The sequence below is a fragment of the Centruroides vittatus genome, unplaced genomic scaffold (assembly GCF_030686945.1).
Source record: "Centruroides vittatus isolate TY-2023 unplaced genomic scaffold, ASM3068694v2 contig_1450, whole genome shotgun sequence".
NCBI classification, from domain to species: domain Eukaryota; kingdom Metazoa; phylum Arthropoda; class Arachnida; order Scorpiones; family Buthidae; genus Centruroides; species Centruroides vittatus.
Genome location: NW_027120902.1, coordinates 826,744 through 844,886, shown reverse-complemented (window position 1 = coordinate 844,886; position 18,143 = coordinate 826,744). Strand labels below are relative to the sequence as shown.

The following is an 18,143-nucleotide window of genomic DNA, read 5'->3' as shown; positions in this document are numbered from 1 at the left end:
TAAAGTTTTAATGTGTTTTCTTTCAATATTTGCTAAAGAATATTGGTTAAAATAAAATTTAATTTCACCTCAAACGGTATTAATACAAATTATAATTTATAGAAAAGATTATCGAGATTATTTTCCACTCGTTTGTTTACATAAACTACAGATTTATAAGAGTTTTAATTAAATAAATCCTTTACTAAAACTTCTGTTTTAATTACTGATGTGAATTATAAAGAGTTTTGTATATTTATGCAGGAAAATAATAATTTAAATCAGTTATTAGTCGTCTTGTATAAAGTTTAATATTCTATTGAAAATAAATATTTTTCAATCTAGAATTATATTTTAAAAATAGAAATGTTTATGTTTATCTCCATTTTAGTTCTGTACAAGCTTTTTAAGTTGGAATTTATATATTTTAAAAATAAAAGTCTCTATTGCATCACAAGTCAACATAAAAAAACTCAGTAGATTCTCTCAGAGTTGATTTTTTTAATTGAACAGCATAAAAAAATTTTTCACGCCGCAAAAATATATTACGTTATATTATTTTCTGGTTAAAGTTGTTTTAATATTATTTAAATAAAAGCTAATTTTACAAAAAAAAAAGGTTTTCGTAATTCTCATTAATCTACTCGATATAAATTGGTTAAATATTTTAAACTTTAACATAAATGATCCTTATTTTGTCCTTATTTCTTTACTTAAATCTAAGTTAACTAACGCGGTATTAATTATCTTTCAAAATTGTTTATTGATAAAAAAAAGGAAAATAAAACTTGTAACTGTTAACGAGTTAATTCTATGTATTAAAGTAATTTGATAATATTTTATTATCACTAACTCCGCAATCGTTTCTCTCAGTAGAGTACTTGAGTAAACTTTCAACGTTATGCTGTTTAATTAGTCGTCCAGCAATCAGTTATCAGAATTGTGTGTATATATTTTCCTATATATTTATATGGAACGGTAAGATTAAATTTAAGATTAGAATCATACGAGAAACGAGTAATATTTACATTTATTTTCGTCGTGAATATAAAATTGTATCTAGTAAGATTTCTGTAGACATAACATCTTTTATATCAATGACATTTACAAATTCAAGTTATAAATTTATATCATTCAGGCATAAACTAATAAAATTACTCAATCTCTTACTTTAATACTTTACCAAATACTTGTAAATCGTGTGCTGAAAGTCTGTCCATTAATTACAAACATGTAATTGTTTTCTAGATTAAATTTATATTTTGAAAAATGATATTTTAGATGAACGATGAAGTTGAAAGGCATAAAGATCTGGAAATTTAATGAATCATTATGAAGAATTTCCGAAAGTAAAATTATTAAACGACAAATAATCCTGATAAAATAAGTTTTATAATTATTAATTAAACATATTTTTAAAGAAAATATTCGTGTTTATTTTTTAAATATTTATATTTTAAACGACGAATTTTTATTAAGAATTTTCGAATTAAATTTTTCTTGAATTTTTTCGTATTATATAAATTTTATTTTATGTATAAATTTCCTATCGTAAATGATATCTTAAGAATAATTTGAAAGAGTTTTTTCTAGGTTATTGAATTATTAATTCGTAATCAAATTTTGGATATTTGCCAAAGTGAAAGTAGCGTCAACACTACAGAACAAAAATAAAAGTTATTTTTTTCTTAAAAGATTCTAAGTTTCACTCTCGAAATAAATTCTTAAGCTGAAAAATAAATTATACGACATTAATATTCATATTAAACTAAACCATAATAATTTCTTTAATTAATTATTTTAATTGGTTTTAAGGGGAAAAAACTCGAATGCCAGGAATCTAGTTGATGTTGGCTTCTTTTAATAACAACTGTTACTGCAAAGAAGCAACCTTTACAGGCTGGAACGACGATTACAGAAATATTCGATCGTCTACCGTTTAATTATATTATTTACTTTTAATTAATTATTTATTTTATCGCCTTTTTTAAACAATACGATTTAATGATTGCATTATATGTAAATATTATATTATAGTTTTTAATTGTGTAAATATTTTAAAGTAAAATAGTAACAGAGTATATAATCGATAAGTGAATCATTTACAGATTTTAAATCATTTAACAATTCGAATATATGACAAAATTTTTAATAAAATTTCCTTAAAATGTTTTGTAAATTGTCATTAGTTAAAAATTTGTTGTTTAAAATCACTTTCTAGTTATAAATAATGTCAAAATACGTTGTCACTTATCGGCTTCTGATTATGAAAACTTAAGGTTTTATAATAAAAATAAAATTAAATAGATCGATATTACTTTTAATTGTAAATTTAAATGAAATTTAAATGTAATTTGTATTAAAATAATTATTTTTAATTGCTATTGCTCTTAGAGAAGATGCAAAACGCGTTGATGAAAAGTGGGTGCTCTCCCTACGTTGAAATAGGGCGAACCTCTCGTTACTAGGAAACTGAGTCGGTCACAAAGATGCGCACGCATATGTGTAGTCACCATTTATTATTGCTGTCAGCTTAGTTCTGTCGTTTTGTAGCAGGCTGCAAGTATGTGAATTGGTGCTTCGTGATGTAGTAGTAGTGGAGCTTCTGATAACAAAGTAAACCCTTAATTGGTAGTCTAGACTCCAAAATGTCGTTTATGATAAAGATCCCTTCAACTGTCTACAGTTAAGCCTAACGTGAGTCTATTATTTATCTTCAGTCTGTGTACAGCCCGTTAACGTGCTCAGTCAGTGTCTAGCATAGATGCCTTACCTAAACCTTAAAGATGTGCAAACCGTGCAGATCGTTATGCATTCACGTAAAGTATGTTACTTATGCCTAAAATAAAAAGAACAAGATGAATAGAGCATGCGTGAGTAAGATCGAAAATCCTAACTTAACGGGTGTGGCCACAAGTAGAATTCAGGTTAGTAGGGCTGGGGTGTGAACCTTAACAGGTAATAAAGGTTGATGTTAATATTATTCCAATGATGAAGAAATTACCGTTGCCTAGTTCCTTGAGGCCGGTTAGAGATCCAGGGAAGGTAGTGAAGTATACACCTTGCTCAAAGCAAGATCATCAACTGGACGATGACTTAGACGAAATAGCTGTAGTGAGTAACGCCGCACCTGAGAATGTCAAATATGGCACAGGTAACGTTACAGCTAACGGGCCAAGAGTGGTTCCGGGTATTATTACTTCGGGTGGCGAGTTATCGAGACTTGTAGCGGAAAAGAGCACGAGTAACATTAGGATACACACGTCTTCTCCGCTATATTCGACTAAATCCTCTGAAGATCTAAAATCCAAAAGCGCCTCACGTCAATCCTTATTAGATTCTGTTAACAGTAAAGCAACTGATGGTGATTCTAAGCGAATTTCTAATGAATTGATGGCAGCTTACGTCAACAAAGCGCACGTGAGTTCCGATTTAGAGATTTCTCGAAAGACTAGAGAATTGAGGAGAAAAGAAATAAAAAGAGAATTCGAAAAATGGGAAACTTCTACCTCCGGTAGTGAAAAGAGTGGTTGTAATTGGTCGTTCGTCTTCGATCCTTCGGGAAGATTGTGTTATTATTGGTCTATGATCGTTAGTGTTGCTTTCCTTTACAATTTTTGGGTTATGATATATAGATTTGCATTTCAAGAAATAACTAAAGAAAGTTTAGTGGCTTGGTTTACGCTCGACTACTTAGCCGATCTTCTTTACATTTTGGATATTGGTTTTCATTTTAGGACCGGATATTTAGAAGAAGGTGTATTACAAACAGATTCTACCAAACTCAGACAACATTATATGAATTCTACTATGTTTTATATTGACTGTTTATGTTTACTCCCACTAGACGTTCTATACTTATCCATTGGATACTATTCAGTTTTAAGATGTTTCCGTTTAGTTAAGATCTACAGATTTTGGGCGTTTCTAGATAGAACCGAAAGGCATACAAATTATCCCAACGTTTTCCGTTCGATATCATTAATTCACTATTTATTGGTTATTTTTCACTGGAATGCTTGCCTATATCACATTATATCAACTAATGGCGGCTTCGGATCAAGGAACTGGTTTGATTTAAGAGACGAAAGGTGCGACGACGTCGTTTGTAAATATCTTCATGCTTTTTATTGGAGTACACTAGCACTTACTACAATTGGTGATCTACCGGCTCCACGTACTAAAGGAGAATATTTATTTATTGTGTTACAACTAGTTTTTGGATTATTTCTATTCGCTGCAGTTCTTGGACACGTTGCAAATATCGTCACCAATGTTAGTGCCGCTAGAAAAGAGTTTCAAGGTAAGTTCCCTTTTTATTTTTTTCATCATTATTATCTAGAAAATTGCCTTTAGTAATGGGAATTTCCAGTTATGTTCGTTAGATTTGGGACTGCAGCTACAAGAGATTTCCAGTTAATGATTGCATCACATACTAGGACTTACAAAAAATAAATGAATCATTAATAAAATATTTAACGCTATTTAAATATTTTAAACTAATTAATTGTGTTTAAAAAATACAGAATTAATTTCATTAGATTTTTATGAATAAATTATAAGCTTCGAGGAAAATTCGTGATGTTAGTTAGACTTAAAATATTTAATGTTTTAATTTTTTAAAAAAGGACCATTATTTTATTTAATTGGGTGTACAGAATTTTTATTTAAGACTTTAATTAAGTTTCGGTTAATTAAAGTAAATTTTTAAAAAATTTTCAGCTTTTATTCATTAGAATTGATTTGAAGCATAAGTTTTATTTATGTCATTATTACTTTTAAATTAATTTTAAACGTTTTTTTTTCGTATCATAAAATTATTTTAAAAATTAAATTAAAATAATTATCAAGAAAATAGTTTTAGCTTCAATTTATAATTAATTTAAAGAATAAAATTAATAAAATATGATTTTAAAAATTCATTAGAACTCGAAAAACTTCTTCTAAATCATAAAGAATCAACAGTAGATTAAGCTTAATTATTATGTAAATATAGCACTTTTATAATTTTTAAAACGTTACAAAATAGTAAAATAATTGATTTAAAGTAAAATATTTTAGATATTTTATGTGGTTTTAATTATTTTTATTTTTAGAAAAATTTCGATTATATATACATACATATGTACAATAAATAAATTATTGATAATTATAGTCGTAAATTAAAGTAGAAAATCAATAAGATTTTAGCTCTACGATAAAAGTTGTTATCATACCTCATCCTTCATTTTTGGCAGAAAACTTATAACAGTATGTGAAGCTTAATTAAACTCTTTGATACATACCATACCTAGATTGTTACTTACGAAATCGTTTATAAAAAATCAAATATATCCTTTATTTGATTATTACATTTAAAAATATATTTATTCATTCTTATATTATCAAATATAATAATAATTTTATAATATTTAAAAATTGTACTGTATATATAAGGAGCGTTATACGTGTACATCAAACAGGAAGATTAAAAATATGAGAAATTAGATCGATAATTTTTAATTTTTTAAAAATATTTTACCTTCATTTAAGATAAAATATTAAATATTTTAAATATTAAATACTTTAGTATTAAAATCACTGTAAGAAAGTAATAATATAAGGTTTAATACATAAAAGAGCAATTTAAAGTATAATCATTTTTAACGTTTTTTTTTAAATTTATTTTCGTTACGAGAAAGGAAAAAATATTTAAAAAGTAGTTTTAAACTTTTAAAATAGTCATTTATCACTTAAAATAAATTTCTGAACGTTAAAATTTGTTAATTTTTGTATGTAGGAGGGTATTATATTTTAAAATGGGCCTATACTTAATGTAATTCTTATCTCATAAATATAAATGAATCTTTAAATAAATCTTTCTTCTCGTCTTTCACTAAGAAATGACATTTTGTTGACTTGCTTGACAGATATCATGGAAAAGAATTCAATTATTCGCTACTGAGCTACTCAAATATATATATATATAAAGAGGAAAAAGGATGATAAACTGGAGGAAAAGCATTCCAAATTCTTTAATTACTTACAGATGGATAGACACAAACAAACCAATGATGATCTGATTTAGTATCAATTTTATTCTTTACTGTTAAATTATATAAAAATTCCAGTTTAATTTATTCGACTGTCGACTCATGAGAGATGAGGGATGTCGACAACAGATGCTAATGCAGTAGTTAAGCTATGTGAGGATGTATAAAAGATTTTTCTGTTAGCTAGTTGATCTATACCAAATTATGTACATAAATAAGAATTTATAAGGGTTTAGAGACTTTTAGAATCCGAAATAATGTGTATATATATAATCTATTTTATTATGCGGAAGCACTAAACTTGATAAGCAAGCCGTATTCACATACAAAGATAACCAAGATACATGTATCAAACGTGAAGTAAAGCTATCGAAGAATTAAAAGGAAAAAAAAAAGATTTAGTAGCGACATATTTTCCAGAATAAACGAGTTTTCTGCTCGAAAAAATACAGTATCACACCCAAATTCGATTTTACCGTAATTATATATGTGAAAGGGTGAATATAAACAGATCAATTGTCATATGCAATGCATAACAGAAACAAGTCATTGACCTTGTTCGTGATATAATACTGTACCATTATTTTGTAAAAAAATCATTATCTTAAATGGTTATATGTTGCCTCTAATTGTAATAAAAAAATACTAAAAAAATAAAAATACTTAAGTTCTGTAACCAATTTTTTTATAAGAAAATTAATTTGCATACGACCCCTTTTCGTGCAATAAAACCTGAAAATATATATTCGTAAAAGGCTTTTATAGGGTATCAACTGTATAAATGGATTATGTAATATTTTTAAAAACATAATTAAATGCAATTTATTATAAAGTAAAGGGTTCATCGAACTTTTATACACTTGGCATGGGCGCAATTGTTGATGTAAGTACGTTTAAAATACGCAAATTTTAAAATACTCTTCATATTTTAAGAGAGAAAAGTTTTCCTAAAAGAATTAGAATTAGAAAACAAAAATATATACAGACTAGTTTTGCATTTGGGGCATAGAAATAGCAGTAATTCCATTGATTATTGACCATATTGACCAATTTTAGAGCATGCGTATAATAATCATATATTCCTGTCTCCAGTGGCATAATATCATTTTTCCTTTTCAAGATAGATCAATGATTCTTGGTGATACGAGAGAATGATTTTATACAAAAATATTTTCACTCTTTTATACAACAGAAAAAGTATTAAAAAAATAGCGTATTCTTCGAAACAGGAAGAGAAAATATATATATTTTAACATAAATTTTACTATCAGACTCTCTATAACCGCTTTAAAAAATGGATTTCTTTTAAGAAAAAGACATGATAAAAATAATTTTTTCTATCGATTTGAACTTTTGGCCTCTTAATCCTCTTACTTATGTAGCTATTTGATACTAAATAGATCTTTCACGCCAATATTTTTCTTATCATATCTTCATTTTCTGGGCCAATAAACGGTATCTACAACAAAAAAGATAAAAATAATTTATTTTTTTTCCAAGTTGGATTCTCATTTTCGAATATTTTTCATGTATATAACACGATTTTCGCCGAGATAATGTTAAATATAAATACTTAAAACTATAAATGATCATCTGTAGCTTCATGACAATTGAAATTTGATAAGTTGTGTTTCTTTCTTATTATTTTATTGATTTATCAGTTTACGTGTCAAATTTGATGAACGAGTGATGATCACACCAAATATCATTTCATCCAATAAAAAAAAATTATATAAATCCTCATCTGAAATCATTTTTTCGAAAGATAACAGTCGAAATATTTATTTATTTTTAAATTTAAAACTTTAAAGTAAGAAAAATATTTAAAATATATTCAAAAGAGTGAGTTTCTTTTTAAAATCGATTTAAATTTATTCAAAGTTTAAAAAAAAATAACGGAATATGTTACTTGTTCCTTCTTTAGTCAAAAAATTAATTTTTCTTTCTAACAGATAAGCTGGTGGATTAGATTGCAAAACATATGCTTAATTCTCATAATTCTACGATCAATAAAAATTATATTTATATATTTTTGTGCAAAATTATTAATAGTGATCATCTCTGATACATTAAAAATCCTTAAATGACTTATTTTTAAAATATTCTTCTTATACTATAAACAATTTTAAATTTTTTAAATTATAAATAAATAATTATTATAATTATATATATATATATATAAATTATATAGCATTATTGTATATATATATATAGACATACACCAATATGGCAAGCGCCTCATACACTATGTAGTTTTTCTGTATATATTGATTTTCCCACATTCAATACCGGAGAATTCATGTCCAGTACAGCAAAATTTCTAAATAAATAAATATTTTTGATTCTTTTCCTGATATTTCACATTTATTTCAAATATTTTGAGTCTTTTTTCGAGCAAAATAAAGCGTCTGAAGCCCATTAATCTTTAGGAAAGTAACAATATAAAATTCTTTTATAATGCATTAAAGATTATAAATTACTAAAATCGATAATGTTTCTGATTCTTTCCGAAGCATTAGTATTCAGATTTTTTATGAAAATAAGCATTGGGATGCATTTTAGAAAACATAATAGCATCAAAAACACATTTATAACATTGCGCTTGATTATTCTTTACAAAATTTTAAAAACAAAAATCATCTCATTCATCACGCCAGCAATAACCGAACATCTTTATCTTCTAGGCAATTTTTAATACAAGAAAAGTGTTTAATTTTATCTAGTCCCATGCATCATCCGTCCATCTAGAACGGATGATATATCGTTACCATCTTCCTTTAGTACCCCCATTTTTTTTCATTTATCCTTCAATAATTGTCATACCTATCACTTTCATCGGTTGCATAAACCTAAAATCTAAATGGCGTTAAAACCGGACGATACATTAAACAAAAAATATTCTTATTTATCAATTTTGTCCAGCTATAAGAGTACCAAACGAGTTTCTTAAGCTTCGGAATGCATTAAGATATAAATTGAAATTTATGAAAATTTTGTATAAAGGTAAGGAAGCCAGTTATGGCCCACCAAGTTTGGATTATTATTTTGACTAATTCCAATCTTTTCCAAGAGATTTCTAAGCTATTGCGTAGAATCGAGGTAATAGCTTAGTCATTTCTTGATTCTAAAATTTCGAGTTATAAAGACTTCGTATTTTAAGTTAGGTGAGCCCATTGAAACTAAGCCATTGATGGCCTTACCAAACTTAGTTTAATCCACCAAACTTTGCTTTCATTCTCTATCAGTTACTCTAATAAAAAACAGTTGATGTAGAGCAACAGATGTCGACTTCTAAGACATTTTCCATTGAGTATAATAGCAATAAGACATTTATTTCTACGTTAGATCGAAAAATCATTATACTGTAAGCTGTATTTAGCAAACGTTCGTTTCTTTTGGGAGACCAATTTGCTTCCTATCCATCAATAAAGATTGGAAGTTATTCGTCATATATAATTAATGAATAATAGTAAAAACTACACTACTATCGAATCATTTGGTGTAGTCTCTCCCTTATCTTTGACTGCACTTGATCCGTTTTGACTATATTGTTACTCATGCTTTCTTTCACAACAAAAGAAAGAAATTAATTCCCTTTGCTTGACGTTATCTTTTTCCATGAGAAAAGATTCAGTTATTGGAAACTAATAAGAGGAAAAAGACTGGATTTATAAAAGTTACTGTTCTAGACGTATATCCGATATATATTTTTATAAAAAAAAACAGAAAAAAGAAGATTAAAGACTTTAAAAAGTTTGATTTTAACATCCTTATAAAAATGTTTATTCTCCTTTTATATTTATAATATAACTTTTGCTTGGAAATTCGTATATAAAATTAGCAGATTATGTTAAAATTTTGAGTTTTTTTTTCCTCGTCTTCGTGACTAAATTTTAAATATTTACAGAAAATAAGCGTAGTTTAAGAAACTACTCAATAATTTTAAAGTTTTAACTTTACTATATCATTTTTTCAACGATGCACGCTCCACTCGTATAGAGATTTAGCGAGAAATTGCGGATAAAATATATAAATAAACTAAGAAATACTTTAAAAAATTGAATTTATATAAAAATGCCAACTTCACTATATTATTTTTTTACGCTAAACTGAATATTTATCTCGTAAACACGGATAGAAATTCAAAAACATTAGGGAAGAATTAATTGCATTTTACATAGAAGAAAGCTAACGACGAAGTCATTCGAACGTGTAAACAGATAAAATTGAAAACTGAGAAAGTTAAGTCATATTTATTGATAAATTTATCAATCGATGATCATTTAGTAACAGAAAAATAAAGAATTTCGCTACAACATTTTAATAAATGAGACTTATGCATTTAGAATTAATCGACAAACGTATAATTATAATTTTTATATTAAAAAATATATATTTTTCATGGTAATAAAATTTATTAAAGTCTAATTCATCCTTTATAAACGGCGAATACGTGTATAGATAGGATCGATGTGCGAATTTCCCTCCTTTGTGATGCTGGATTTTGTAGCATCAAAAAGGTGTCTAACAAATGTCCGTTTTAATCATTATGTGCTATAGTTTTGTAGATATTATTATTGAAAATAACGTTAATAGTAAGAGATTTATTAAATGTAGAGTTTTCTACAGTAAAAGTGTTTTATATCATTAAGAATTAGCATCTTGTTGCATCTTTATTTTAATTTCAATAAGATGCATTGTCGCGATTCTACTGTATAATTTACGTTTCTTTTTGGTTTATTCTCCCTCTTAGAATTTCATTTTATGCTGTTTTTCTTTTTATTTTTATATATAATAATTATAATTAAAGGAAACAAATTAAGATTTTTGTCTTGTAAAAAATATCTTCACTTCTTCACAATTTCTTTTCTTATTAACGCAGGCTCTTAAAGTATAAATTGTATAATACTCGCTTAAGATTAAATTTTAATGGGTTTTAACATTAAAATAAAAAATAGATCCATTAATTTTTTATATAATATTTTTTTCTATAGTACAGAATTCCTACCACCCACTTCTGTATATATTCCAGAATATATTATTTAATTTAATTTAGTGTAGGAGATTTTAGTAAAAATTTTCTGTTGTAAATTAAATTTTTTGACATTAATCCAAGAAAATAAATGCATATAATCTATTTTGTTTATTTTATTTATTAACGATAAACGCTACATTTTTATATAAAAATAAAACAGTTAAATTAACAATATTCTATTTAAAATTATAGAAAAAATAATGATATTTAATAATTATTTTTTCTATTTAATTAAATCGCATATCTAACTTCAATATCAAACGTAACTGTGACGTAACGGCTTCATTTCATCATTTCTCATCGCTTGATCCGCAATTTCAAGTATTGTATGAAATTTTTCGATACGTATTTTGTAATTATACAGAATTTCCTTGCCTTTGAATTGATTACTTTAATCATTTTTCGCTCCAATGAATCTCGTATTCTTGTAATTTGACATATTCTGTGTAACCAGACTTTATATAATGCTATTAAAAACCCGTTTACACTTACATTTTTTAAATATTTTTTTAACCGACATCGATTGTTTTCGAGTATTGTGTATTGTAAATTTCTCTTATCCACATCTTGTGTTTGTATTTATTGTTTACAACCTCCTTGTGTTGTCTATTGTGTCCACTCAAACGGATTGTTTATGTGTAGATTTTTTTCCCTGTGTTATCACTACTGTCGGTTTCAATATATTGTTTATTTATAGATTTCTTCACTCATCTATACTGTTTTTTCGAATGTATTGTTTGTTATAAATTTCTCCTATTGTCTATACAGTCCATTTACTTGTAAATTTCTTATGTACAGTACATTTTTAGGTGTTTTTTAATAAATTTTTTCAGGAAGAATTTATATTTTTTTAAATAATTTCTGTTTATATCGATATATATTTTTTTTAAATTCTGTATAAAGAAAAATTATTTATCTTACATTTAAAACTTTTAAATTAATTATTGCAGATTTTACTTTATAACTTTTTAAAACTTTATGTAGATTTATAACGTATTCTAGTGGCATTTTATCTTTAAAATTTACATCTTTCCGTATGAAAATGACTTTATATTCTTGTCTGTTCATCACTAATCTCGGTATAAAAGTTTTAAACTGTAAAGAAAGTTATTTTTAAAAGAATAGTACGAAAATAAGAGCAATTTGTCATGTAGAAAATAAGGATAAATTTATTATTTATTTTATTAAATATTATAATTTTTGTATATAATTGAATATCGGAAAGAACTTTTGTATAAATAATTAACACCACGAATAAATTGAATAAATACATTAAAATTACAAACATTAAGAACAATTCTTGTGTGAATACGATTAAATTAATGAGAATTTTTATCACTTAATCAAATTAATTAATTTCTAATTTAAAACACATCTAACAATAGAATTTATAACAAATTGAAGAATGGAAAGATAATAGAAAAGAATGTTTCTGATGCCTCAAACTATTTCCAATTTCAAGTACTAGTTGAAAGCTACAAAAAGCAACACATTGTATCCCAATTATGATAACAGCATCCTTTCATTTTATATGGCCCTATACACAATTTGGTAAAGATCCTGCCCATAGAATTCGAAAACACTTCGTGAAAGCAAACTGACAAACAGCACAGATAATGCTCTTCCCTTTAAGATTTTGTTGTATATATTTTATGTATTTTTATGGAAAAAAACAAGGTTTACATCATGTGAAAAGTAAAAAAAAAAATATATCATAATTTCATTGCTGAGCCAGTATTATAGATAAAATACGTGACTTTACTGAAAAAGCTTCCTTTTACTATAGATTATACTTTAAAAGTTTAAAGAATTTATAAAAGTTTGGCATTTTTTAAGTCGTCAAAACATCATAAAATTTTATTATTATTTTTTTAAATTCACTAAAAAATCTATTATTCTTATGGGCAGAAGGTTTTTCCCACTTTAAAATGTCTGCCAAACAAAGCGTGCCCATACCACGTTAATGGAAAGTTAAAATTTTATTTATTTATTGTTTTTTATTGTGATTTATTGTCTTATAAATTGTTTACGATCTTCAAAATTGTATTTTAGACAATAACGAATGGTATTTTGTATGCAAATCTATTAATCAAATTATAAAAATAGAATTCTTGTATCCATTTTAAAGCATATAATTTAGTTAATTAACTTCAAAACAATTATAAAATATAACATTTACAGAACAATGATTTATTTATTATACATAAACCTCTTTTGATGGAATAAATTTGCTCTTTAGCGAATTGTTCAGCTATGAAAACTATCACAAACATTTAGGGATGATCGATTTAGTTTAGACACAGCTTAAAATTTTTTAAATTAAAAGTTTTAATTAATAAATTATACATTTTTTAAACATGTTTTTTAAATTAAAATTTTAAATTATAAATAATTAAATATGCGGGGGAGAAAAAAACATACAGAAATCAATCAGGAAGGATACGGTTGCCGAGTGATTAATTTTTCCCAGGTTAAATTATTTTATCAAATTTTCTTAAGTACACATTCTTAAATTTTAATTGAGAATTTTCTTGTTAATGGAAAGTTAATTAAATATCCCGCAGTTAACTTTTGGCTAGTTAACAGTGTAATTTATCAGGTTGAATTTCGTCGTTTAAAATAACCCCACAGATTTATTTTGTGAAAGAAACATGTTTACTACTTACTTACAAGCTTCAGCACTTGAAAAAAAATTCTAGTTACTAAAAAACATGGCGTACGATGGCCATATTCAGCCATATCAATTATCATTGGTTAGCTCTTCCAGTTAAGCAAACATCTTGTAAACTACTTCAACTTATTTTAAGTTCTTCAATATTTTTCTCTTTCTCTTGCTCTTCTCTTTAATATTTTCATTTCATAAATGCTTTCGAGTTTATTATATTAAAAATTTTTCAAAATTATTTTCATTCTACATTTGAGTTCCTGTCTTTGATTATTGATCTTAACGCATTTGATTGTTCTCCTTCGTCCTTCTTCACGTCAGCATATCGTCTTTGAATTATGTTTACTTAATATGATAGGCTTCATTTCTTGTCAGTTATTTTATATAACTTGCCATGTTATCCTACAAACGGTCGAAAGAAAAGCAAATAAGATACAAATTTCCGAGTGAATTATTTGAGAATTTCTTCTTCTTTATTAACTTTGCAACTCTTCTTATATAATCTTATAAATTCTTATTTTATAAATTAATTTATTTAAAAAATACCTCAAGAAACTAGTGAAATCTTTTAACTAAGTTCGGGCATGATGATAACTATCTCTGAATAGAATAAAGAAATAAAATAGTTGTCGGAATTAAATTTTAATTTAATTACATTTTGGCAAAAAATCAGTGAAGAATGATAATTACAGTTAGATTTTATATCTGCGTAATTTCTTTAAATTTAAAAAAATGGATGCTTTAAAGTAATTTTTCATAAAAAAACATATACATTTCTTTGAAAACAAAGAAAAAGCTAGAATAATTTGGAGTCTTCCTTCTCTTCTTCTTCTAATGTTCTTCTTCTAATGCTCTTCTTCTAATGTTCTTCTTCTAGTCCTCTAGAATCTTTCCTAGGAACACCGCTTATACCCGAAGAATACTTATATCTACTTAAGCTTACTTATAAAATATGAACACATCCTAGAAAATTTTAAAATTTTATATAGAATTAGACAGAAAAGGTCCTATGAGGAGCAAGTGACTAATGTGTAATTCTTCCTATAGTATAATAACAATAATAAAAATAATAATAATTTATTTATTTATTTAAGAAATGTATCATCTTGAATTTTTATAGTTATATAATTCTTTTCTATAATAATAAAACTGGTGCGTATTTTATCTTTATATTACTTTATATAATTATTATAATCTTCGTAAATGATATCAAAATTTTGATTTGTTATAGATTTATATACGCTTATAACTCTTTTTATTTTAAAATATATTGATGAAATTTGAGTAAAAATTGTCAAAATTTACTTGATATTCTAAGCACAGCTTTAGTTTCCGTATCAACGCATAACGCGAATTTTTATAATATTATTTCTCTTAAAATAAATTCCACGTTGATACTGTCAAACAAAATAGCCTCGTACATTTTTCTGAATAAAATTTTGTACATTTTGAATAGGTAAATATATTTTTAAAATATGATTTTATTATACGAATCGCTTAAATATTTCAAAAAAATATATCACTCCATCTAACAAAATTTTATATAAGTTAAATAAAAAAATCTTTCGTATATTTTTATAAAATTTTATATATTTTCTACACTGATTTACAAAATAACTTTTTAATTTTATACAAAAAAAAAATAAAAAGCGAAAATTTTATATGAGTTAACGTGAAACTTACTAGACCATTTTGTTAAAAATATACGTCTTGTGACTAGAAAATGGCAATGGTATTTTAATATAAAATAAAAAAAAATTAAGTTTAAACTTTTTAAATAATGAAATTGTTCTTAAATTATTGTTATATACGGTTAACTTTTTAGCTTTTTCTTTCATTGAAGTTTGCCTTTTCCTCTCGTTTATAGTTCCATTATCTCTTTGTGTTTTCTATTCCTTTTCACTATTGAATATGAAAGTCTTCTTTCTTCTAACATTCTTCGCTTTTTCTTTTATATACAAAGAAAAACCAATAAAATTTTTTCTCCTTTCTTTAATCGGACTAAACGAAGGAAATTCTATTAAAGATGATAAAGATTTAATCCAAATACTTTTACTCTTTAATCGTTTAAAAATGTTCATAAATTAGCTTCTTTACTCCATTGCTTTTCTTCCTCTGAACAAATTTCAATTCGAAAAATTAAAGTTAAATATAAATTAAACCAAAGTATAAGGTAATTTATCTATAAGATTAACAATAAATCAATATTTATTCAAAAATTTATTAATATTTGCCGTAATAAAAATAATTTTATATAACTCTTTTAATCCTTTCACTTGGTGAAACATGAGTAATGCATTTAAAATCCTTTAAATATTCTTCTTCAAATAGTAATTATTATTATCATTTTTTTAGTTTTAATTAAAGAACATTTTATTAACTTACCTTTACTAATTTACGTAATTAATAATTAAGTAAAATAAAGTCTAGAAGCAAATTAGAAAATCTTTGTTTCATTTATAACATCTTAAATTGCTTAATTCGGATTTGTGTTGGTTTTAAACTTGGATTATAGAATTATAGAAAGAGAATTCAATTTTAATTCGTGAAATCGGTAGATGACATGTGTACATTGATCAGGTAGTTTCCATGTTAACGGTCGAATCTATTTTATAATTTACAAAGTCGTCAACCATGCATGAGACTTGGTTAAAATGGCGAAAAATGTGGAAAGTTGCCAATTATATTTATAATTAGAAATATTATTTCAAGGAATTCATATCATAAAGATTTCATTTAAAAAATTATGATTTTCAATCTCATATATATATAATTTTTTTTCTACTTACAATAAGATTTTTCTACGTAGTTTTTATGAGAATTAGTATAATTTATGTATAAAATTATACTTGTAAGTCATATTTTTCTAAAATTTAATATTTCTGAATATTAATAACATTATAAAAATATACTAGATACAATTGTAAAAAAGTATGATAAGATAAAGAGGTGGCAAAGGAGATAAAATTAAAAAATAAAATCATTTCTATAAATGTATGTGGTCCTCTAGAGAAGTGCATTTAAAGAAAATTGCTTGGAGATAAAATGATTGATTATTTTAATAAAAATAAGCAACATTTCTACTGTCTATTTCTAAGTTATTTCTATCAATTGTTGTACAGACAATCATTTATCTAACTTTCTTTGATAAATTAACTTTTGTATAGGAATGACTACTTTTATAGGAACTTGTATTTACTTTTATCTTCCGAAGTCTATGTATTTTCATTAAGATTCAAATTGCATGAAGGTAAAACAAAGTTTGTCGCAGTGTAAACTAAAGTTTTAATGTGTTCATGCAGTTTATCATTATTTGAAAGGATATAGTAATTTGTATTGTATTTGAGACGTTCTGTGATTATCTTTCACTCCTTTTTTTAATTATTAAATGATATTTTGAAGTTAAGTAAGGTGAAGAACGACTTAGAATTTTTCAAACACCTTTATTTCACTTAGTCTATCTTATAACTGACTCCTTTTCCCTTCCTACTTTCCTTTTATCTTGGGTGTTTTCCTGTGCCAAGATACTCGGTTACATGGTTTCCATCTAGAGCAGTACCAACAATGGATGTTATCTTAAACCAGTGATTTTCAACCGGGCTGCCGCACTGACAATTTAGAGGTGCCACGAAATATAGTAATGAGCAGCATCATAACACATTTTACGCGTGTTATTAAAAGTTATTGTATATTGACATGTAATTAAAATTGAGAAGATATTAAACAATTTATAATAATTTTATTATAAATGTAGTATATAATTCAAACGAATTAATTCGTATTATAAGTACAATACATGTACTATACAAAGTATAAAGAAGTAGGGGTGCCACAATAAAAACTTATCAAGTTGGAGGTGCCACCATTAGAAAAAAATTGAAAATCACTGTCTTCAACTATAAGATGGATAACAGATCCAATTTTTGCTTTGTATAATTGTATTTTTATATTTTTCTCGTAATTCTTTGACATTGCTACCAGATTAAGCCCACATATCTTTAGCTAGATTAGAAGGAAACTATAGAGAATTGTCGAAATATACAACTAAATAAATACTTATAGTGTTTAAAACACTATAAATATTAAATGTACCGGTACATTACCTATCAGTATCATTAGGAACATAATATAAATATTTATAAACATTTAGATAAAAGACATCTTTATCCACTTCCGATGCCTTTTTATTATTATAATTACATAAGCTTTCTTACTTTAATATTTAATTCTAAATACATTACGTTTACAAATCGATAAACAATTTTTTCATTATTATTTACGTTATAAATTATTTTAATAAATCTTTCTTTAGAAAATTTCTCTCGAGTTACTCTAATAAAATATATTAATAATGACAATAAATAAAAATATAATCGTATATTCATACGCTTTTTTAGTTTTAAAAGGTCGAGATTAAAATTCAAATATGAGG

At 25.4% G+C, this 18,143-nt stretch overlaps 1 protein-coding gene across 1 annotated transcript in view; it reads left to right on the top strand.

The window, feature by feature from the left end:
• The first annotated feature begins 2,518 nt into the window (after positions 1–2,518).
• Positions 2,519–18,143, top strand: part of LOC136968349 (cyclic nucleotide-gated channel rod photoreceptor subunit alpha-like) — a 38,222-nt gene continuing 22,597 nt past the window's right edge. The window contains 1 exon segment of the mRNA XM_067262351.1: positions 2,519–4,282. Within this exon segment, the coding sequence (XP_067118452.1) occupies positions 2,968–4,282 (1,315 nt within the window). The 5' untranslated portion in view covers positions 2,519–2,967.